At 39.3% G+C, this 25,014-nt stretch overlaps 1 protein-coding gene across 1 annotated transcript in view; it reads left to right on the forward strand.

Annotated features, from left to right (window-relative positions):
* Positions 1-25,014, forward strand: part of LOC132238582 (sodium channel protein type 3 subunit alpha) — a 113,337-nt gene that overhangs the window by 18,716 nt on the left and 69,607 nt on the right. The window contains exons 3-6 of the mRNA XM_059704241.1: positions 13,246-13,559; positions 18,039-18,157; positions 20,152-20,241; positions 24,795-24,923. Coding sequence (XP_059560224.1) covers positions 13,296-13,559; positions 18,039-18,157; positions 20,152-20,241; positions 24,795-24,923 — 602 coding nt within the window. The 5' untranslated portion in view covers positions 13,246-13,295. The remainder of the gene's footprint in view (positions 1-13,245; positions 13,560-18,038; positions 18,158-20,151; positions 20,242-24,794; positions 24,924-25,014) is intronic.

Below are 25,014 nucleotides of genomic sequence, written 5' to 3' on the forward strand. Positions count from 1 at the left end.
TGTACTTGCACTTTATTATATTTATTTGGCAACTGGATCCATAGCTCACCATTTTGCATGAAGTGAAAGATATCCAAATATGTGGTTAGTATTTGGTTGTAAGCTGGCTTCTGAACTGGCCAAGTTTTTGAACCAACAAGGAGTATTATTTGTTTGATGTATCAGCTGCTGCTCACTCGAAAAGCTGTCTAAAATGGTCTTAGTCAAGAAGAATGTTTATTGAATGTAACAATTAGTGCAGAGGTGGTTTGGGTCCAAGAGCTGAGTGTCCATCCAGAGCCCATGGGTAGAGCTGTCTCTGTGATCTGCCTCCCTCAGTGTGTCATCTTTGCCCTCAGAATGCCATCCCTTCTGATTGTAAGTTGGAGTAATGCCACATATCATATCCCAGAGGATTCCGTCTCCATGGTCTCTTTCTTAGCAGTGAAGAAGCCTTTCACAGACACCCACATGGTGGACTTCTCACCTCTTCTTGGCCAGAATTGGACCACATGCCTATTCTTAACCAATGATTAGCACGGAGCTTGAAGGAGGTATCTGAAGTGGAATGAATATTGGGGAGTTGAACAGACAATTTCATTTTGCAAACATACAGGAGAAAAAATCAGAACCAGTAGTTCTGACTTGTCTATAATTACTTTGGCCTAATAGTTGCTATTAGTTAGCAGTTGTCTCTCTAAGCTTATAAGAACAAAGTCACAGGGAACTTCATCACCTGGAAGCTAATTATTTCCAAGGTAAAAATTGTTCTGAAGATGGAGATGAGTTCATGCTTTCATACAGCTATTTCTTTCCAGGGGCATGACATTGAGTCCAGGTAGAGAAAAGCAGATATAGATTCTCTTGTTAAACACTGCTGCCGCAGCTGCTCCCATGAGCTGCCAACACCGGCCCTGCTCGCACCCTCTGCTGACCTGGAGCGACTGGGGCCAGCGCCGTCAGTGGGTAGGAGCAGTGGCTGATGCCCCAATCGCCCTTCAGGAGCAAGGGCAGGTGGAGAAGCCCTCAGGGGCGGTCATAGTCAGCAGCTTCTGCTCGCAATGACAGCTCTGAGTGATCAGGACCTGCGTTGGGCGCCAGCAGCGGGAGCGCCAAGTGGGACTGCAGCCCATGGGAGAGAACTTTCAGTAACCACCAGAGGCTCATTCCATGACAGCAACTGGCACCCTGCCTTGGTCTGGCGCCCCTGCTCACCTGCTCCATCATGCCGCTGCAGCCAATGCCCACCATGTTCCGTGCTCTGCCGCCTGCTGCCGACGCCCACCATGTTCCGTGCATGTCCCCTAGTGGTCAGGGCACATCTTAGCGACTGGTTGTTAGGTTGTTCTGTCATTCAGTCTATTTGCATATTAGGGTTTTATATAGAGAGATTGGCACGTCAATAAATAATATTTATGTCTGGACAGTCATATGTTTAGCTAATAGGAAAGGAACAAGGGTAGTGAAAGTCTAGATTGAATTTGAATTTGGCCATGGAATTGTGCTTTCTTTGCTATACTTACTTTCTCAATAGTTTATTCAGACTAGGAGGAATGCTGAATTCTTTGACACCACACTGACAACAAGAGGTACATGATATAGGAGAAAGTGGTCTAGGCTTTTAATTTACCTCTAGATAACTCCAATGTGCTGAACATACATATGAACATGAATATATTAGAAGTGGATTTTATTTTTGTTATTAATTCATTCATGTTTGTTTTATCTTCTATATTAAAACAAAGGTGAGGATTATATTGCTATATTTCTTAGGTTGCACCACCCCATTCATAACATGGGGCTCTATACATAGCAACCACCCAATATAGTAGCTGACTTATCCTAATTCAATTTCAGAAAAGATAAACTAAGCATATCATTTTGTAGGCTATTTCCTGAACCAACTGGGTTTAAATCCTGGCTCCTCGACTTATTACTTTTGTAACATTGATAAGTTATCTAACCTACCTGCATCTTAATTTTTTGATCTGTAAAATGAGAATAATAATACCAACCTCATCTACACTAATAAAAGAGAAACATGGTAATTGGCGTACGACCGCTACCCTTCCCATTGGCTAATCAGGGCAATATGCAAATTAACTGTCAGCCAAGATGGCGGCTGGCAGCCAGGCAGCTTGAAACTAACATGAGGCTTGCTTGCTTCAGTGACGGAGGACTCCAACGTTCCCCGCCGCCGGCCGCTGCAGGCCTCTGAGCCTACAGTTTCAAACATTGTAACAAATACAGACACTAAACAAAACTCCAGAAACCAGCTTTCAGCGGGCTGGGATCTCAGAGCTGGAGTTGATACAGAGTTTCGATTGTAGAACCGAAACAAACCAGATACCTGCTTTCAGGAGCGGAGACCTAAGAGCTGGAGCCTCAGAGCTAAAGCTGGCCCAGAATAAAAAAGAAAAAAGAAAAAAAGGAGCAGTTGGGAGCTTCAGTCCCAGCCTGAAAACAGCCCTCAGCCCCTCACCCAGACTGGCCAGGCACCCCAGTGGGGACCCCCACCCTGAAGGGTATGTGACCAGCTGCAAACAGCCATCATCCCCTCATCCAGGCTGGCCAGGCACCCCAGTGGGGACCCCCACCCTAATCCAGGACACCCTTCAGGGCAAACCAGCCGGTCCCCACCCATGCACCAGGCCTCTATCCTATATAATAAAAGGGTAATATGCCTCCCAACACTGGGATCAGCATGACAGGGGGGAGCACCCAAACCCCCTGATTGCCCTGCAGCTCTGTGTGTGACAGGGTGCAGCGCCCTAACCCCCTGATCGCCCTGCGGCTCTGTGTGTGACAGGGGGTGGGGCCACAACCTCCCTATCCGCCCTGCTCTGTTCGTGACAGGGGAAGGTGCCCTAACCCCCTGATCAGCCCTGCTCTGTGGGTGATAGAAGGCGGTGCCCCAACTCCCCCCCCCCCCCATGAGCCCTGCTCTGTGTGTGATGGGGCAGAGCCATAACCTCCCCATCGGCCCTGCCCTGAGTGTGACAGTGGCAGCGCCCCAACCCCCTGATCGGCCCTGCTCTGTGGGTGATAGAGGGCGGCGCCCCAACCCCCTGATCCGCCCTGCTCTGTGTGTGACAGGGGGCGGTGTGCCAACTCCCCTATCGGCCCTACTCTGTGAGTGACAGGGGGGAGCTCCTCAACCCCCTGATGGGCCCTGCTCTGTGCGTGACAGGGGGGAGCTCCCCAACCCCCTGATCAACCCTGCTCTGTGCGTGACAGGGAGGAGCTCCCCAACCCCCTGATGAGCCCTACTCTGTGCGTGACGGGGGGGGGAGCCCCCCAACCCCCTGATCGGCCCTGCTCTGTGTGTGACAGGGGGCGGTGCCCCAACCCCCCAATCAGCCCTACCCTGAGCGTGACTGAGGGTGGCATCGCAACCTCCCGATTCGCCCTGCTCTGTGCATGACAGGGGCGGTGCCCCAACTCCCCAATCGGCCCTGCTCTGCGCCCAACCAGGGGCTGCACCTAGGGATTGGGCCTGCCCTCTGCCACCCAGGAGCAGGCCTAAGCCAGCAGGTCGTTATCTCCCGAGGGGTCCCAGACTGCAAGAGGGCACAGGCCGGGCTGAGGGACCCCTCTCCCCCCCCCCCCCCCGAGTGCACAAATTTTTGTGCACCGGGCCTCTAGTAAGTTTATAAAGGTGATTAAGTGAGTTAATATTCATAAATTATATAATAGAATGTCTGACACATAGTAATTATTCAATGGTTTTTATCTATTATTATTTAATCTTCAAAACCACCTAGTTAGCTAGGTACACCAACCCGGCATTATTTCAAAACTTTTGAAATATTAAAAATAATATTAAATTTTGCTTTGGAAGAATGATCAATGGTTATCATAATGTGCTGAGTGCTCTCTGTATGCCTGCAATAATATATGATGCTCTTGGTCACATGCTGCCTGAGAACATATACTAAATACTAATACCTGATAATCATAAACCCAAATTGAAAATTCCTTTTGAAAAAATTAATAACTTTTTTCTATAAGAGGGTGATTAGTTAGTTCATCCTTTTAGATTATGTCCTTCCTATAATAGTCTCTTTTGTTGATACCAAGAAAACACAGCATCCTTGCCCCAGTAATTGACCCAGACTTTTCCTGACAACTCACCCTCTCTCCATCAAGAACACTAGATATTTTTCCCTAATCTTTCAAGTTGTATGACACAGAGCAACTTTCCATTCTTGGAGATGGCAAATTTACAGCCTGTGACATAAATTTGTTTCCATGGTAACAGACCAGAACTAATTGATTTTGTCTGTAACAAAATCATCAAAACTGAGATAGATAGATAGATAGATGATAGATAGATAGATAGATAGATAGATAGATAGATAGATAGATGGAGACTGTTGATACCATCAGGTTATAGGACAATACAATTCATCAAACTGACATTATGGAAAATTCAACAAGATGAGAACTCATGGTCTATATAACCAATAATAAAAAATAAATAAAAAACTTTCATTTTTGCCCCAGTAATGCCACAGCATATCCAAATGTTTACTGTGCCATTTTGTTTTGTTTTCCAGATTCTGATTCATTAACAAATATGACTTCATATAGTTTCAGAAGCTTATGTTAGCATCATAGCATACAGATGTGTGAGCCTAGAAAACAGAATTGAACTACATGTAACTATTTTTTCTGCAGTTATTTATATACAGCTTAGATCTTTACAATCAAATCACACAATTGTAAGATTCAAGATAAAAGTGTCAAGTATAATAGGAAAAGTCAATCAAGAATAGAACGTGTGGAAAATTTTTGCCTCAGAGCAATAATTTTTATTTGTCAGTAGACATTTCAGTGAAGATGACTTAGCTTCTCTGTGCCTGCATCTCGTTTACTTTAAAGTCAGGGAGTTGGACTAACTGTCAAATCCAATGTATGCCTCTTCATTAGCATCTTGGAAATTCCTCCTTTGGCATCCATATAACTGCTCTGACTTCTTTGTCTAATATCCTGGGCTCCCTCTCCTTAAAAATTGGTAGTCACAGGAGTCCTGCCTCTTCATCTTTCCAATTTTTAACCTAGACAATGTAATGCGTATTCTTAGCTTCAGTTTCAACCATTGATTCTTAATCAGTATTTTCCCAGCCCAGATGGCTTTCCTGCGTCTCAGACCCCTATTTTAATTAGACACCCAGTTGTCTCCAGGCATCTCAAGTTAAATAAATCCCAAACAGAATTTATTATCATGCCCTACAAACCTCCACTTCTCTCTTGGGTTAATGACAATCTGGGAATGAGCTTGTAGTTCTTCCTTCTCCCTCTCTCAGATCAAGTCATCAAAAAATCTCAATGGTTTTCTCCCTCCTTCTTGTGCCTTGAAAACAGTTCCCTGGCCGTGGTTTGTTTTCCCTCTGACTTCTTGATGCCCTACTATCTTCTCGGCACTGTGCTCACCCTCTAGGTGCATTTTGTCAGTTATATACATTAACTCTAAAGTGTGTGCTATTGATATCTCCAGATAATGCAGACAGGTAACCTAAAGAGTAAAGGATAAAAACAGTTGTCCGAGATCACCGCTAAAGCGCAGCAGAACCAGGGCTTGAATAACGTTCTGGTCGCCAAGGCTCTGTCCTTAGAGATTCGGTCAAAATTTCTTGCCCTATTCTTTAGACTACTGGTGTCCATCGGCTTCCTTCCTGGGCAGCTGTTCTCAAAAGGTGGTTTGCAGGCAACTGGGGTGGGGGTGAGTTCCTGAATCCCTTTTGGGGGGACTATGAGGCCCAAATTACTTTCTTAATAATACCAAGATGGCATGTGCCTTTTCCCACTGTTTTGGTATTTGCACTGATACTGCCAAAGTCCTGGAGGTAAAACTGCTAAAGGCTTAGCAAGAATCAAGGCAGCAGCATTGAACTGAAGTAGTCCACGTGCCAGTTCATGTAAGAACATCTTTGATGAAGCAGTATTACTAATTTTATTAATAATATCAAGCCTAAAGAACACATAGTTTTAATATTCTGTATAATGAAATGGGAAGAATACAGAAAGCATTTCTGCTGCATACAGAAGCACATGATTGCCTCAAGGAAAAGCACTTGTCTGATTGTGAGTCAGGAGCTGAATGAGCCACTCCTATCTTTTCATGGAACACCATTTTCACTGAAAGAAGAGCTGACAAACTATGTTATTCAGACTCAGGTATGAGGCAGATATTTTCTCAGAAAATGAACAAAGGATAAGCCTTTCACTTCAGGAAAAGCAAATGACAGCATTTGTTGACAGTGAAAACTGGAGCTTTCAAGTGGAAATTGGAATTTTGGAAAACTTTTACCTGCCCCCAGGAGCTTGACAGCCTCCCGATGCATTATCACTTTTCTCATGAGTTCAGTGATGATATTAACAAATGTGAGTTTTTGAATGTTATATAATGAAATTTTTCAAAATATAGAAAATATGCATAATAATGTGCCAATATTTTCTAAATTATTCATGCATGATGGGATAAAATCCATGCAAAGGGCAAGATCAATTAAAGTTCATTAATATAGTTTCAGGTTCCACTTTTTATTAATTGCATTTTTTGTATTTTTTTCTTTATTAAGGTATTACATATGTGTCCTTATCCCCCTATTGCCCTCCACCCCACCCGCCCCCGCTTGTGCCCTCACCCTCGCCCCCTAGTGTCTGTGTCCTTTGGTTAGGCTTATATGAATGCATACAAGTCCTTTGGTTGATCTCTCCCCCTCCCCCACCCCCACCCTCCACTGCTTTACTTATGAGGTTTGATGGTCTGATCAATGCTTTTCTGTCTCTGGATCTGTTTTTGCTCATCAGTTTATGTTGTTCATTATAATCCACAAGTGAGTGATATTTACCTTTCTCCAACTGACTTATTTTGTTTAGCATAATGCTCTCCAGTTCCATTCATGCTGTTGCAGATGGTAGGAGTTCCTTCTTTTTACAGCAGCGTAGTATTCCATTGTGTAGATGTACCACAGTTTTCTAATCCACTCATCTGCTGATGGGCATTAGGCTGTTTCCAAATCTTAGCTATTGCAAATTGTGCTGCTATGAACATAGGGGTGCATATATCCTTTCTGACTGGTATTTCAAGTTTCTTGGGATATATTCCTAGAAGTGGGATCACTGGGTCAAATGGGAACTCCATGTTTAGTTTTTTGAGGAAACTCCATGCTGTTCTCCACAGTGGCTGCACCAGTCTGCATTCCCACCAGCAGTGCACGAAGGTTCCTTTTTCTCCGCATCCTCGCCAGCACTAGTCATTTGCTGATTTGTTGATGACAGCCATTCTGACAGGTGTGAGATGATACCTCATTGTCGTTTTAATTTGCATCTCTCAGATGATTAGTGATTTTAAGCATGTTTTCATATGTCTCTTGGCCTTCCTTCTGTCCTCTTTCGAAAAGTATCTATTCAGGTCCGTTGCCCTTTTTTTGATTGGGTTGTTTATCTTCCTTTTGTTAAGTTGTATGAGTTCCCTGTAAATGTTGGAGATTAAACCCTTATCGGAGATAACATTGGCAAATATGTTCTCCCATGCAGTGGGCTTTCTTGTTTTGTTGATGGTTTCTTTTACTGTGAAGAAGCTTTTTATTATGATTTAGTCCCATGTATTTATCTTCTCTTTAGTTTCTATTGCCCTAGGAGCTGTATCAGTGAGGAAATTGCTTTGGCATATGTCTGAGATTTTGCTGCCTGTGGAATCCTCTAGTATTTTTATGGTTTCCCATCTTACATTTATGTCCTTTATCCATTTTGAGTTTACTTTTGTATATGGTGTAAGTTGGTGGTCTAGTTTCATTTTTTTTGCATGTATCTGTCCATGTTCCATTTTGAAACTAATTTTTTTTAAAAAAACCCTGCTATTTGTAGTTTTAGTGTTTATCTAAGAAGAAAAGGCAATTAACTTAAAATTCTTAAAATTCTGATTTTCCAGATATATATATATAAATTTTCTTAATTTGCTTTGATAAAAACAGCATACCTCAACAGATTGGACTCAGAAACAGATATAAGAATCCAAGATTCCATTCCGATCAAGGGCACATGCCTGGGTTGCAGGCTCAATCCCTAGTGCAGGGCCTGAAGGAGGCAGCTGATAAATTATCCTGTCTCATCACTGATGTTTCCATCTCTCTCTGCCTTCCTCTCTGAAATAAATAAGAATATATATATTTTTTAAAAGAACCTAGCTGTATTTCATTAAGCCAGACAATGAGGAGATTTACCCAAATGTAAAATAAATTCATTCTCACTCAATTCTTTTCATTTGGGTTAATATAGTTATTGTCACTAAACATTTGTTTTACTAGTATATGTAAACATACAATAGTTTACTATTAAGTTAATTAATAAAAGTTTTAAAATTTTTCTTTTAATTTTGAATATGGTAAGCATAGGGAGACAAGTCCCCCCATAAACAAAAGCTCTTTGAGGTCACTGATGATTTTAAGAGTATAAAGCGATCCTGACACCAAACTTTTGAAGCCCGTTGTTCTAAGGTTACTTCCTGCTTGTCTACACTTCAAACTGCCACCATCTTTCTAATCTTTAAATTGATCATGTCACTCCCCATCCCTGGCTTACCTTAGTGTTCTGTACAAGACCTTTAGTAATCTATATCCTGCCTAACTTTCTAGTCCTTCCTCTTTCTACTCCCTTTTGGGCAGGTTAGTCTCCATGCATAATAAATTCCTTATAGTACCTCCCAGACTCTCCATGCTCTTTGTTATTTCTAGATCCATGTATATGCTGTCTCCCTGCTTAGATGTCTCTACAAGTAGGTCTTTCTACTAGCCCTCCCCCAACTACCACCACCACATCTAGTTGGTCAAATCCCAAATAGTCTACAAAACCTACCTCAGGGAAACTTGCATGAACCACACCCCTCCCTCCCTTCCTTCCCTTGGCTTTATGGAGGGCAGACAATAGCCAGCTACATATAATTGCATGATAGTCATTTGCATAAATATCTGTCTCTCCCAAGAGATGGCCAGCTCCCTAAAGGCAGGGACCACAGGTGTGCACTCCAAGAACAGCACTGATGCATGGTAGCCTCCCAGTAAGTATTTCCTGAATTATCCTAACTCCCTTCCAGGTTTGAAATTCCGTGGTCCATCCCTAAAACAGGATAATTTGAACCACAACCTTTTTACTGACTAATAGAGGGACGCTTTTGCTTGACTCACACACATTCACACATAGAGACACTAGTGTTAGTCTAAGAGATCATCTCAGATCTTTTTTATTCTTATCTTTTTTTGTCCTTGCAAGGACAGTTCTGGAGAAAATTTGGCATATTAAATTTGATGTATTTTAATAAATTATAATGCACATATATTCATTAATAATATATATTCCACGCCAAGACATCGGCAGGAATTAATTTTTAAAAGTCTGCTCTATTAGAAATGTAACATTATGTAAGAGTTTTGTATAATAAGATCACAAGGAACAAAAGAGAAGAAAAATTTTAAAGTAGAATTAAAATTAAAATAGAACTTCCAAAGAACTAGGAGAGGTTTCTAAACAGCAAAGCTGCAGGTGGGGCCACCGGAAACTCCACTCCCTGTAATCTTTAATGTCTCAGCCTATCCAAATAGTTCCCCTTGCAGAAGAAAAGCAGAGTTGGGCACTGGCCTGGCTTCTCAGGATATAAGAGATAAGAGGATAGGAATTTTAGAAAGACTTCTTTACTATCTTTCGACCAAGACTCAGATTCTTTATTCTAGTCTTGATAAGTGAACATGAGGTATAAAACTATTTATTTTTAAATAAATATTCATGATTTCATGATGGTCCTTGTTCTATGATATTTCAAAGAAATCAGGATCATCTCCAAAGATTATTGAAAGATTTCCACATTAAATGCTTTTAGCCAAATTTCATTTTAAAACTTAGCAACCAGGAGAGTCCAATTAAATGAGTATAATTAATTATTTCTTTGTGGCAAAGTGCTGCCACATATATGATAAGGCACTTCAATGGCACTGAGGTTGAAGAAGGTTAAATGACACAGGCAAACAGTTAGTGATAGACTCAGTGCTAACCCAGATCTCCCATTCTGACTGCTACATGTTTACCATTCCATAGTCAATAAAGAAACCAAAATCATTGCTCAAATACAAAAGCAACCTTTCTTTTCCCCTAAGAAAGCAACCATGTTTCATAGAAACTTCTTAAGACAGGTTTGCCATGCTGATCCATTTTCATTGAACACTTGAGAAGAAACTTACCCACTCAGTTCATGACAGGCGATGAGAGAATCACGCATCTCTGGGTATTTAAGACTTGTAGTTAAGGGCAAACTCCTTCCATACTTGAAAGTATACAGGCTGTGATTATTCCACACAGCCTCGAGCTGGATCAATTATGTGCCCATCAAAACTGACATGATATAGAAGAAAACATTGATTCTGCTGTAAATTAATAGTTGACTGTTTTTGAGTAAAACAGAATAACTATTCTCAAACCTTCTGATTTACATTCACATCCCACTTAATGAAGTACAAAAAAAAAAAAAAGCCTTACCGCGCCTCAAATCAGAAGGTTTTTTTCAGAACTAGTGGGGAAAACGACACAATTTTTTGTATAAAAATCTAATATTTTATAACTTATTTAGTATGCCTTCATAGTAGCAGGGGATATAATAATGTCATATTATAAAAACAAATTCCATGAAAAAAAAGCTATTAAAATCATTTTTTTTGTCATTAGAACAGACTAGGGAACCAGTAATACAGATTTAAACTCAAAAAATAATATAAACCTATACAACTTTTCTTATGTTACTATAAGATCCAGCGTTTCTCACTGTCTATAAGTTTAGTATATGCAACAAACTGCTAAGAATTAGAAAGCCACTGAGGGATAAACGACTATGGAGACTAGACTAGTGCGGAGGCCAGGGCTGGGTGGGAGGATGGGGACAGGGAAAATGTGACAGCCGACTTTGATGACTACTTTGAGGCCGTGGTTTTAGATCATTCTACAAGACGACTGATGCACTCATATTTTGTTGTTATTGTTTCTGTTTTCTATCTTGACTTTTAAAATGTGATTTTTTTGGCACCATGCAAAATAACTATTAACTTACGTTTCAAAATTTATGCCGCTGACTTCCTGTATTTTGGGCAATTGTGTCACATTTCCAGCAGACACAATGCTTCCTCCTTCCCCAGGAAACTGAGCAAGGCGACTCCACATGTCTGCCTTCTCTCCTCTCCTCTCCCAGCCAGGTGGCAGGCATGTGTGAATGCCCCCCCCCGCCCCCCCGCCCGCTCCACCCTGTGCTCTTCACTTTCCAGCCCATTCCTGGAGCTCTGTGGTCAGCTGTGGTTCCAGCAAATCAAGACCTTACTTAAACGAGAGTGACTCGAATGGTAAAAATGCTTGAAACCACAACAGGAGTAATGGCTGGAGAGACTGAGGATAATTAGATTATGATCGCTGACACTAAAATAGTGTTTACTAATTCCAGAAACTATTCTAAACACTTCATGTAAATTCATTCATTTATTCCTTACAATAACCTGGGAGGCCAGTTCTCTCATTCCTTTTTATGGATGAAGGCTGATGCACTGACGGGTTACATTTTACAAAGTCATGTAGCTCACAAGTGGTAGAGCCAGGATTTAGAGCAAAGGGTTCTAGCTCCATATTCCATGCTTTTTAATTTTTCTTAAATTTTTAAAATTGATTTCAGAGAGGAAGGGAGAGGGAGAGAGAGAGATGGAAACATCAATTATGAGAGAGAATCATTGATTGACTGCCTCCTGCATACTCCACACTGGGGATCAAGCCCGCAACCGGGCATGTGTCCAGACAGGGAATCAAATCATGACCTCCTGTTTCATAGGTCGATGCTCAACCATTGAGCCATGACAGCCAGGCCATATTCCATGCTTTTAACCACTATACCAAATGAAAGATTCAGGAAGCATCTGAAAATTGTCTTAGAATAGTTAAAGAGCAGCAGATTAGAAAATGAAATAAACATACAGGGTTGGACAAAAGTAGGATCACAGTTCTGAGTATGCAAAACGCAGTGTTATTCGTTATTAATTAGAGGCCCGGTGCACAAAAATTTGTGCACTCGGTGTGGGGGGGGGGGGCGGTGGTTGTCACTCAGCCTGGCCTGTGTCCTCTTGCAGCCCGGGAGCCCTCGAGGGATGTCCACCTGCCAGCTTAGGCCTGTTCCCTGGAGGATAGGACCTAAGCTGGCAGTCAGAAACCTTAGCGTTGCTGAGAAGGCGGGAGAGGCTCCCACCACACTGCTGTGTTTGCAGCCCTCAGCCCGGCTTGTGGCTGAGCAGAGCTCCCCCTGTGGGAGTGCACCGACCACCAGGGGGCAGCTCCTGCATTGAGCATCTGCCCCCTGGTGGTCATTCCAGGTTGTTCTGCCATTAGGGTCAATTTTCATATTACACTTTTATTATATAGTATTACTAGAGGCCCAATGTATGAAATTTGTGCACTCAGGGGGGCCCCTCAGCCTGGCCTGCACCCTCTTGCAGTCCGAGACCCCTTGGGGGATGTCTGCCTGCTGGCTTAGGCCTGATTCCCCACAAGGGGCAGCTCCTGTGTTGAGCATCTGCCCCCTGATGGTCACATCATAGCTACCAGTCGTTCCACCGTTTGGTCAATTTGCATATTGGGGTTTTATTATATAGCATTGTATTCTTTTCCATAAGAGCAACTGTAAACCTACCTTCCCCCCACCCCCTGCCATATTCTGCATTGCCTCAGAAGATGCCCCAGAAGGATCCAAAAGGAAAAGCTAAAAGGAAACAAAGTCTTGACTTCCCTGTACTTGCTGCTGGTCAGACCTTCCCTGGAGAACCAGTGATGAAGGATGCTGATGACTAGAACAGGGGTTGGGTTACACAAAACTTCTTTCCTATCCTGAGATTCTATGAGTCAGTCTATAATATTGTCTTTTCTTCAATATGTCTTTATTTGGAGAGTAAGATGTGATAAAAGGAGAGGTGAAAGAAATATGAGTCCTTAAGTATTTTATTCACAAGCATTACTCTTTTTACCAAAAGTATACTATATTTTGGCTCAGAACAGAGTTTCAATAGACTTCTAAGGTTTGCTTATTAAAAATTTTAGATTGAATTATGATGTGTCCAAGTTAAAATTTGTAGTGCAGTACTTTTAAAAAATTACTAGAAGGAACATTAAATAACATCTTGGATGATTTTCTTAATCCCTCTCATTCATTTGCTTTCCTAACTCTCATTCATTTTTGTTTGTTTACAGGCAATTCTTATGCAAGAAGCTACACGTGATTAAATGTGCAGGATGAAAAGATGGCACAGGCACTGCTGGTACCCCCGGGACCTGAGAGCTTCCGCCTTTTCACTAGAGATTCCCTTGCTGCTATCGAAAAACGTGCTGCAGAAGAGAAAGCCAAGAACCCCAAGAGAGAACAAGACAATGATGATGAGAACAAACCAAAGCCAAATGGTGACTTGGAAGCTGGAAAAAACCTTCCATTTATTTACGGAGACATCCCTCCTGGGATGGTGTCAGAGCCCCTGGAGGACCTGGACCCATACTACATCAGTAAGAAAGTGAGTGCTGATTCTGTGCTTCTGAAAGTTCAGTTATGCTTCCAAAGTTAAGTCTTTTATTAAACACTCAACATTAATGGGCTTTTCTCAGGCTCATATACATGCCACTCCACATACTGTTCAAATTTGATTCTATAAGAAGCAGAAATGCTCATAAGAAATGAAGTCAAGATTTGGTTCCAGTGGAGAGAAGTGAAGAGATGGACCATGTCTGCAATGTCCCAGCAATTGAGATAGAATTAAATTGGCATTAGCAAAGCAAAGTATCTGTTATTGTTGACATACTTAAGCAGATGGGCACACTGTACTTATCACCGGAGGATCTTGTTAAATACAGATTCTGATTCTATAGACCTGGGGTGGGGCCAGAGATCCCGCATTTCTAAGGTGCCTCTGAGTGAGACTCATGCGGCTCGTACATGGGACACACTTTGAGCAGCAAGTTTTATAATGCTTTATTTAAAGCCACCACACAAAATTAAATACTTAAACAATTCTTTTCTTCTGCCTTTTAAACTAGTTTCATAGAAGGTGGCAATGAGAATATATTCCTAGATTCCTAAAAGTAATTTATTCCAGCACATTTCTATAGAAATTTTGAAATTTAGTTGCTGGATTATTACACACGATGATGAGAGTGAGACATCCCCCAAGGAACCAGAAGACAGTTCTATGAAAAGAATATATTTGCAACGATACCTTCAAGAGAAGGGGTATCACTTACTTTGACATGATTCAATGCATTTGCAACTTAAAGACAGGAAGTATCTTTAAGCAAGGGAAATGGTAAGATAAATAAGGGAGGGGGGAGAATACTAGAGATTAACATTAGCATTTTCTAAGGGAGACATATTTAGTAGTATCCTGAAAGCATTTTTCTCCTCAAATGAAGGCCATTTCAGTGGGCTACCTAACAGAGAGGTCAAGCATTCTGAATCATTTGATTAAGAAGGTTTTTTAAGGCTCCAACCTCAGCAAAAAAAACCTTCTTATAATTTGTCTTCCCATAGATCTGCTTAAAAGGAAAGATTGTGCTAGCTATGCTACTGCAATTATTTCAGTCCATGTGGAAGTAATATATCTCATTGTAAATAAATGGGTTGGCATTATGATTTCGTATGTTAGACTTTAAAACATGGTGAGTCTGCCGCTTGGAAACTGAATTGTTCTCTGTGTGCTAACAAAGTCAGCTTTATTGCCGCCTGTCTGAGAACCAGATTTGGACCTTGATTTGTTCATAGTGGCCATGACCCATCTTGAGAAACATCTAGACTTTTTTCTCATCACTGTTGGCTGCACTACTTTCCTTTTGAAATATCTATAAAGATGAAGTTTGAGGTGCTATTGAAGAAAAAGTAGTTTATGATCTCTTAAGGTGCAAGTAATGTAAGAAGTTAATGGAGAAGTTCTGGAATTTTAAGATATGCTATGAAACTTACGCTAATTAGGAAATAATGCAAGTGAAAGGCTTTTTAAAGTTGTAAAACATTATGTAACTGTTTGCTGCCATTAAAGACACATTTACACACCTAATCTAATCAGGTGAGCAACATCACAATGTCTTTTAATGGCATTTAAGTTGACCAGGGAATGACTTCAGGACAGTGACAGTGATAATAATAATAGCTAACATTTGTTGTGCACATACTTTGTCAGGCACTGTGAGTAGAACTCAAACGTAACTCATTTGATATTGAAAGAGCCAGCGGGGTAGGTCCTACGTTAGTGTCATTTTACAGATGAAAAGAGACGCGCAGAGCAGTTAAGTAACTTACCCAAGATCTCACATTATAAGTGCTGAATTCAAGATTTGAGCCCAGGCAGTGAGGCTCCAGGCCTGGAGCTCTTAACCATTAAGCAGAACTCTACCTGGTGTTTATTAATGTAACACAAGAAAATGTTTAAAAATTGGTTGTATAATTTTTTTAATTCTCTGATTGATGTGAACCTTCCTACTCAGAGATGTAAAGCTTATTCTTGTGCCAAGTAGTCAAAATGTTAGTAAAGCTACATAACATGTGTGTTTACCTGGAAAAAAAGAAGCAGGCAGCATTCCAGAGTGGACAAGGACCAGTTTAACATATGTCCACTTATAACAATCATCATCTAGTAGGAATGGGCTATTATTGAATTTTTAAAGTCACCTCATTGCTTATCATTACTTGAAGACCAGCTTTTGGAATTGACACTATTTACTCCTCCTCCAATTATCTGTCATCTCCTCAAGTCTTTTTAGTTTTCACATCTTTCAATAACATCGGGGCCCACATTTCAAATGTCTTTCTTGTCTCCTATACAGGATGTTAGTATCTCACTTCTCAGAAATCAAGGTTTATTTTGTGTTTGGTGTTGTTTTGCAGAAATAAACGGGCCTTTTTTTACACATACTTTTTGTTCTAAAGGCCTGCTCTGTTCTAGAACCTGCAAATTCAATGAAGACGCCCTTGGCATGTCTGCTTTAATCCCATTAGTGCCACTCAAGATAATCTCACAGGAGGAGTGTAGGAGTCCATGTGTAAATGAACAGTTTGCTTTCATTCGCTTTGCCTTTGGATATTTTTTCAAAATAAAATCTTCTAATGTTACAAGTGGCAATTGCTTTTCAGGGAAATTGTTTCAAAAAAGCGTAATCAAATGCATCTTGAATTATGGTGAACTTTATATGTTATTGCTGTCATCGACTGCTTAAATGGATCCAGACTGTTTGACTATAATATTAGATGATCTAATCCTGTGAATTCAAGAAAATCTTTTAATGCATTTGTGCTTCAAGGGCAGTCTTCCCATGTCCACAGTTCCTTCTGGATAATCTCAATGCTAATACAGAACAACTTGCCTGCTCTCTTCATAGAATTGTTCACATTTATAGAATGCCGTTCAGAAAAAAAAAAAATATATGGTTGGTTAGGTAATGGTTGGCTCCATGGTCTTAAATACAAAAGGGCAATGTATAGAGAAATGGTGTTCTCTGCCCTTTATACTCACAATATGTTCCTGACTACCTATTCAAACAGGGCATGTTGTCAGTGACCATGACTACATAGGATATAGATGTTGGTTAAAGGGTAAAAACATATTATTAAGTAAATGGGTATATAGATGTCTTAGAGGTAAATGGCATCTTAAAGGTACACCCACATTTAATTAAACAAGTACTTATTTACAAATAGCACTATTAAATACTGTGAAAAGTGTGGAGGAAAAGAAGATTGTATACTCTTTATGCTTAGTGGTTTATAACTTCTGACCTAGCCCTCAGTGGAATGAGCCCTACATGTAAATTACTACTTAACTATAATTACAAGCAACATGTCAAAGTGTGCAAATTAACATACAAAGACTTCACTGGTGAAGAAAACAATTAGGGAGTGATCAGAAGACATCAAAATTTATTTGGAAAGACATGATGGAAGAGGTGACTTTGATAACTGAGGACATTCCCAGAGATTTTCAACCCTGGCTGAATTTTAGAATCATCTGAGGAAATTTTTAAACATACCATGTCTGTGCCCATCCTTCAGAATATTGGCAATTTTAAAGTCACCTCAGGAGATTCTAATATGAGACAAAACTAAGAACTTTGATATAATAGCTGGGCATTGTAGGGATCTTATTGTCAAGTCTGCTATGGACATGAAATGGGAGGGAGTTTGCAGAGATGACGTCGCAGGGTCCTCTTTCCTCTAGGATCCTGTGACACCCTTTTTCAGAGTCAGAGGGAGAAGCTGACAGGTTGGGAGTGGGATTGACAAGTGAGTTGAATTGGCTGAAGCAGAGTTGCCTTGAAGGAAAAAAAAATAAAAGATGATCTTAGCGGTTCTCAACCTGTGGGTCGCCAGAGAGATGTGGTAGGTAATCTCTGGTAGCATAGCTTCAATGCTAAATTGATTAGAGGTTTCAGATTATAGCCTTTTAGCTATAAAATTCCCTTCAAAATGATGTACGTTACCCTAATTTTCAATGTAGTTGTCTCCTCTGTTACCAGCAGATCTATAGAATCATCAAAACCAGGTTTTGACATTTTAAAGTAGGACAACTACCACAGGGAAAATAAAGAGTCCTCATAAACATTGGAAGTAGATGACTTGATGTAATTAAAATATTTATAAAAGATTATTTTAATAGCAACATGTACAGAATAAACTGAAAAGTTCCCAAAGCTGTGACAGATGGTAAGCTTTAAATAGAATTGGAGTCTGCTAAGTTACCTTATAACTTGGTAAACATTTTGTGTTGGATATTAATTTGTATCATAAAGTTAGAACCTTAGACACAGATTAGATAATGTTAAGTCATATTTTTATTTGTAGCTGTAAGTTATTTTAGGGGACAGACATTTACCATGTTTTTTTGTTATGCTATACCAACTGGTTTAAACAAGTTTGAACAAAAAATCAGGTAAAAAGTTCTCATGTGTGTAAGCTCTTCAAATAAGCCACATGTCTAATCTATTAATTTTTCTCATATTTTCTTTTGCAGACTTTTATAGTATTGAATAAAGGGAAGGCAATTTTCCGATTCAGTGCCACCTCTGCCTTGTATATTTTAACTCCACTAAACCCTGTTAGAAAAATTGCTATTAAGATTTTGGTACATTCATATCCTTTTCATGTGAATTGTCTAAATGATACTTCTAGTGGTTGATTTTTTACATTGTTCTTTAATCTGTTGTTCTCATTAATTTTCTGCTACTTAAAAAAGTATAGAATGACTGTTCTATTTATAGAATATTATATTATAGAATGACTACTGTATTGTATAATGATTATTGTATTATAGATGACTATTCTATTTATAGAATATTATATTATAGAATGACTAGTGGATTATAGAATGATAATAGAGGTAAAATTGCAACTATCATAGCGAATGTGTAAATGAATTACATTGTGCAGTAGAAACAACAGCAAAACTTCTTCACACTTTTATTAACCTCAATTAGACCATATATAACCATTGCTAAAGAAACACAGTCTATTGTATTATAACCTATATTACTAAATGTTCAAACTTCTTTTGCCTTAATTGGCTCTGTATCTTTACCATCTGGGTCTGGCTGTTCCTTGCTCTTTCCTTTTTTTTTTTTTTTTTAAAAAAAAAATGTTTTGTATGGATTTTAGAGAGAGAGGGACAGAGAGAGGGGAAACATCGATGAGAGAGAAACATCTATCGGCTACCTCCTGCAAGCCCCCTACTGGGGATTGAGCCTGAAACCTGGAATGTGCACTGACCAGGAATTGAACCGGGGGCAACACTGGTTTGGCTTCCTCTCCCCTCCGCTCCCCTCCCCTCCCCTCCCCTCCCTTCCCCTTCTTTTCCTCTCCCCTCCCCTCCCCTCCCCTCCCCTCCCCTCTGCTCCCCTCCCCTCCCCTCCCCTCCCCTCCGCTCCCCTCCCCTCCCCTCCCCTCCCTTCCCCTTCCTTTCCCTTACCTTCTGATTGATACATATTTTTAAATCATTGTACTTAGTTACAATGATAGTCAAAAAGTATGTGTAGCCCTAGCTGGTTTGGCTCAGGGGATAGAGCATCGGCCTGTGGATTGAAGGGTCCCAGGTTAGATTCCAGTCAAGGGCACATGCTGGGTTGTGGGCTCGATCCCCAGTGTAGGGGGCATGAAGGGGGCAGCCAATCAATGATTTTCTCTCATCATTGATGTTTCTATCTTTCTCTCCCTCTCCCTTCTTCTCTGAAATCAATAAAAATATATTTTTAAAAAACGTATGTGTAAAATGACAGAAAAGTGTGGATTTCAATAAAATTTTCAAACAAGTAATGATAAAATAGAAATGTGCTCTTTTGAGGCAGTTTCAAGAATAGGCATTTCATATAGGCAGATTCAAAGTAGATTTATATAAAATCAAAGAGACAAAAGACTGGTTACCCTAGAGATAGGACAAATAGAACTGATAACCTTTTGAGGTACATTTAAATCCTCTCATTCTATGATAAATATTGGAAAGTATTTATATTAAAAAATAAAAGATTCGCTTAAAAATAATCATAAGCTTCCTTAGAGTAAAATCTGGATTGATATCTTAAGAGAAATTATCACACTAATTCCCAGGAAGCTCTCAAAATAGTGTTTACCTGTTTAGTCACTATAAGACTACCAGAATATCTCATTACAGTAGAATTCTCAGTCAATGTAATCCTTGACTGTACTGGCCTATCCATTTTTAGGGTTTTTATATTGTATTTATTAACATTTTGTCTGTCGGTGGATATTTTTAATTATATCTGAACTACAACTTTTACACTTGTGTTATACTGTAAACTCACTAAATAACAGTCATTTCCTCTTACAGTGCAATTTCACATAACTGACTGGAATGCAGATTTCCCACTTACTTCAAATGGAGTTCTCTTTCTATAAAATTCAATTTTGTGAGGAAATGATATAAAATTTACAAGAGGGTGGACCAAGAACATACGACAGACTTTGAAGTTTCTTATTATTTTTTTCATTGTTTTAAAACTAATAATAAGTAAGTTTAATTTCACAGGTAACTTGTGTTTGTGATAGTTGCGTGATCTGGATCATTTGTAAAGGCTCATGATAATATACAAGCATTGACTCCTTAACTAACCTACTTTATTCAGCATGCTTATCATGTGCACTATTTTGACCAACTGTGTATTTATGACCTTGAGTAACCCTCCAGACTGGACCAAGAATGTAGAGTAAGTAGGAATAACTTCTTGCAATTAGAAATGCACACTCACATCCTCTAGCAATCTCCTTATGGTTATGGTCTGACTTATGGAAGTCAGGCTAAACACTTCTAAGAAAAAAAATTATTTCTGTAATATGAAAGAAGATAAGGGATGTTTTGGGGGGAGTTTTTCTTCAATTAGGTATTTTTTCCCAACAAACGGAAGATAGTATCTGTTTAAGAAAGATTATAAATAGCATATAATAGCTAGTGAAAAAAAACAATCATTTCATATAAGTTAATACTCAATCATATTTATGTATTTTAGATAAAATACAATGACCATTTGAAAGATTCGAGGGGTAAAATAATTACATTCTAGTCTATTACTATAGGTGTTTAGCTCTATATTATTATATTGGGCATTTTGATTATCCTATCTAATAATAGACAAACATGGTAATTGACCATACCTTCACTATGCCTCCCATTGGCTAATCAGCGAGATATGCAAATTAAACGCCAACAAAGATGGTGGCTAATTTGCATACTGCAGGCAGGGTGGGTCAGTGCCATCCCGCCTGCCCCGCCGCCATCCAGGCCTGCTATTTGCCACCCAGGGCAGTGGAGCAGGACACTGCCATCCTGCCTGGCCTGCTGCCATCCAGGCCTGCTATCTGTGACCCGGGGCGGCGGCCGTCCCATGTGCGACCTGACCCAGGGCGGCCGAGCAGGGCAGCAGCTATTGACCAGCCCACCCGGGCATCCCGTGTGCGACCCGACCCGGGGTGGTGGAGCGGGACAGCGTGGCATCTCTGTCACCCAGCTTCCTCATCACAGCTCCCTTGGGGGCCTAAGCCTTTAGTCAGACATCCCCTGAGGGCTCCCTGGCTGCCAAAAGGATGTCTGACTGCAAGCTTAGGCCTGATCCCCCTGGGAGTGGGCCTAAGTCAACAGGTGGACATCCCCCAAGGAGTCCTGGACTGCAAATGGGCGCAGGCCAGGCTGAGGGACCACCCCCGAGTGCACAGATTTTTGTGCACCGGGCCTCTAGTATGGTATATTTAGGAAAAATACATTTAGATAACTAAGTTACTTAGATATTCAGATATATTGTTTACTTTAGCATGTGTGCTAAAACATCAGAGATGTGTTTCATAAAAGAAATAAAATGCCTCCACAAAAGTATGCTCAAAAAATAAAAGGGCTTAAGGGGAAAAGATGATAAAGGAAAGGTCACTCATACTTATGAAACTGTAATTATTACACTAATGAAAACAGTAACAATCCCAATGAAAAGATACTGGCCCAGTTAACTCTCTATGTACCGAAAATCACAGCCAGCAACTACTTTGCAGACTCAGACCTTGGTGCCTGTCCTTTTTCCCTTGAGATGGAGACCCTGGGGACATTTGAAAGATATTATCAAAATAAAACATTTGATTCAATATTGTAGGAGGCACGGTAGCTCTTTGGCATGTTAAATGAGACCCTGCTTGCACTAAATAAGGCGCTTCTGACGATTTTCCGCTTTAGTATTAAGTTCTTTCATTGCTCAGGATGTTCTATTTAAAGTGTGGGGAAAAGATGCCCCTGATTGTTTCAAAACATCAATAGGCTAGGGAACATTGTGCATTAAACAACACAATTTCTGCACTGGAACAACATTATCTCCACAGACGAGGTTATAAATCACATATGAGGTTATTCATGATAAAGAAACATGTTTTGTTTTTCAGTGATGCATACGGTGTTTAGGTTATATAAGCTATTTATGTATGGTGTAATACAATAATTAGGTATTTGGTTTAGTAAAGAAAAATTAGTATAATATTTTTATTGTTATAGTTTTAAAAATAATTTTCAATAGGAGATGGGTTACTATGATGAAAACTGTAGTTTTATTTCTAACCATTTTTATAGATTTCCATGAAGATTTATTGTACCATCCTAAGCCATCATTTGCCAGTGGCTTAACACATTAAAGACTTTTTGTAGTAGCTTGGAAATGCTCCCTAGAAATTATTTTAGTAAGTAGAAAATCCAGTTTTTATATTTGAAGCAAGCCATTTAACAACATTCTCAGTTATCACTTATGATCTGGAGATTAACAAATGAACATATATCTATACAACTATTCTGTATGTACTTTTTCCACCAGAAGTTATTCAAGCATTTAAACATGCTTACATGACACCTGAATATTATCACCTGAATATGCAGGTCTCTCTTTTAAAGTCATTTTTAGAGTTGACTATATCCATTATGAAAATAAACTTAGCCTTACAATTGGTTTTGAATTATATCTTCCATTTGGAAAAGTTTACACAGGTTTCCTGATCAATTATCTCTAGCAAAAAAAAAAAACAAGCAAAATATTAGCAGTTAGAGAAAAAAACCACCTCCAAACCCCAGAATCCAATGAAAAGAGAAGACAACTCAGTTCTGACATGAACACAGAAGTCTTCAGAGCAGAAACAGTCCCTGTACAAGAGGACAAAGAGTTGGCATGCACAGATATGGCCTGAGGACCACACTGTATAGTGAGGGTCATATGATGTAAGACAAGGCACTTTTATAGACATATAGACATAATTACTGGGGGAGGGGGGCAGAGGGGGAAGCAACCCGGACAGAATCAACAGGATGTTTAGGAGCCTAGTGGGCACACAGCCAAGAAAGATCAAGGTTTCCTCGATTCTCACTTACCTGTTCAATCTACTTTGGTAATAGGTACTCTCAACACCTGTTCTGTGCAATCTGTCTCCTATGTTAAGCTCTAGGACTCTTCCTTCCATAGCTATCAGCACTCACCATGTACTCCAAGTATCCCAACAAAATTTTAACTTAACTATTCTCTTTTTAAAATATGTTTTTATTGATTTCAGAGAGGAAGGGAGAGGGAGAGAAACATCAATGATGAGAGAGAATCATTGATTGGCTGCCTCTTGAATGCCCCACACTGGGGATGTGCCCTGACTGGGAATTAAACTTTGACCTCCTGGTTCATAGGTCGATGCTCAACCACTAAGCCATGCCGGTCGGGCAAAACTTTTTACTTTAAAAAAAAAAAAGGAATAGAAGTAGGGAATTTAATCTTACTCCTAGTAATTGTAGATTACTCAGAATTGTGTAAGTATAGACCATAAGGCACTAACCATTAGTATGATAAATAGAACATACACGTGAACTGTCTCTTATGGCCTTTTACAAGGCCGGCTTTCTCTCCAAACAGTAATATCTTGATGATTATGTGTAACACACAAATAATCAAACTAAAACACAAGTAAACATAATCTTGACATTGCAAATTATATCTCTTCCTAATAAAGTCAGCTACTTCATAATAAGTAAAGGTAGCAATTAAATATATTCCTTTCAAATCAACTGAATTGGCTAAAAAAGGAGGAAAAATTTTAGATGTGGAGATTTCTGCACACATTTTCTTCTTATTTCTTTGTTCCTCATATAAGAAAATTTCAACAGGAAACAGTGCAAAATAACGCTCATTTTTTTCACATATAAAATTCTAGTAGGCTTGAAAATATAATGATTTTTAATAAGAGTAAATCAAATATTTGTGGCTTGGGTGAAATAATCTGAGGAATAAACTTAAATTGCACTTTAAAAAAGAACACAATGTTGACAAGCAAGCATTTCAATTATTTTTGGAAGAAACAGAAATAAGTTATATTGTCAACACTCAAAGAGGAAAGGGCTAGAAATTCACTATGTAAACAGGAAATGGAAAAGTCTTTCACCTTTTTAGGAGCTGAAATTTGAATCTGAGCATGTTTATGTGATTTGGACCAATTGCATAGAGATAGTAGCTGGTGCAAGGTTAGATTCAGGAATTTTATCTCTGAAATTTGGTAATTGTATACACTTACATACTAGTGAGTTAAAAAGTTTCTTATGATAATATTTCTACAAAACATATGTGAAGAGAGAGAGAAGCAGTTGTATAACTCTATGCCTGACTCTTAAGTCTAATTTTTAGATTCAAGATGTAAAATATCCCCCAAAATAATTCTAATCATTATGAAATTTGAATGAAATATTTTATTATAAATATACCAACCCAAGAAATATTACCTCTAGAGCTGCCCAATGAGGGAAACACTGGCATCTGAGGCCATTGAAACTTGAAATTTGGCTAGTCTTAATGATTAAAATGATAATAATTTAGGCATATTGGTTTAAATAAAATATAATATAAAAATTAGACTCACTGGTTCCTTCTTTATTATTTGGCTACAAGAAAATTGAAAACTACATATATAGCTTATTTTATATTTTAATCAGATAATGTTGCTTGAATCAAGTTTGATTATTCATAACATAGGAAACTTATTCTAAAACTTAAGTAGTAAGATAATATTCTTTGGGGAAAATATTATCTCTTCAGTTTAACCCTTTACTCAAAGATTAATTAAACTAGATTTTTTTTTGGTAAGTGAAATAGGAACAAAATTTTAGTCAATTGAAAACCCAAAGAAGGAAAAGATTTGCTATATTTGAAAACATCTATTTCAACAGTTCAAACAAAATTGTTAATTTTTATTTGGATGGTTTTCCTAGGTACACATTCACTGGGATCTATACCTTTGAGTCTCTAATAAAAATCTTGGCAAGAGGATTTTGCCTAGAAAATTTTACATTCCTTCGTGATCCATGGAACTGGTTGGATTTCAGTGTCATTGTGATGGCGTGAGTATTTCTGAAAAATTGATAAACTCAAAGGAATGAAAATAGTTGCGGCATAAATCATGTTGTAGCATATTTTAAATATAGAGTATGC

Source organism: Myotis daubentonii, chromosome 7 (genome assembly GCF_963259705.1).
Source record: "Myotis daubentonii chromosome 7, mMyoDau2.1, whole genome shotgun sequence".
NCBI classification, from domain to species: Eukaryota; Metazoa; Chordata; class Mammalia; order Chiroptera; family Vespertilionidae; genus Myotis; species Myotis daubentonii.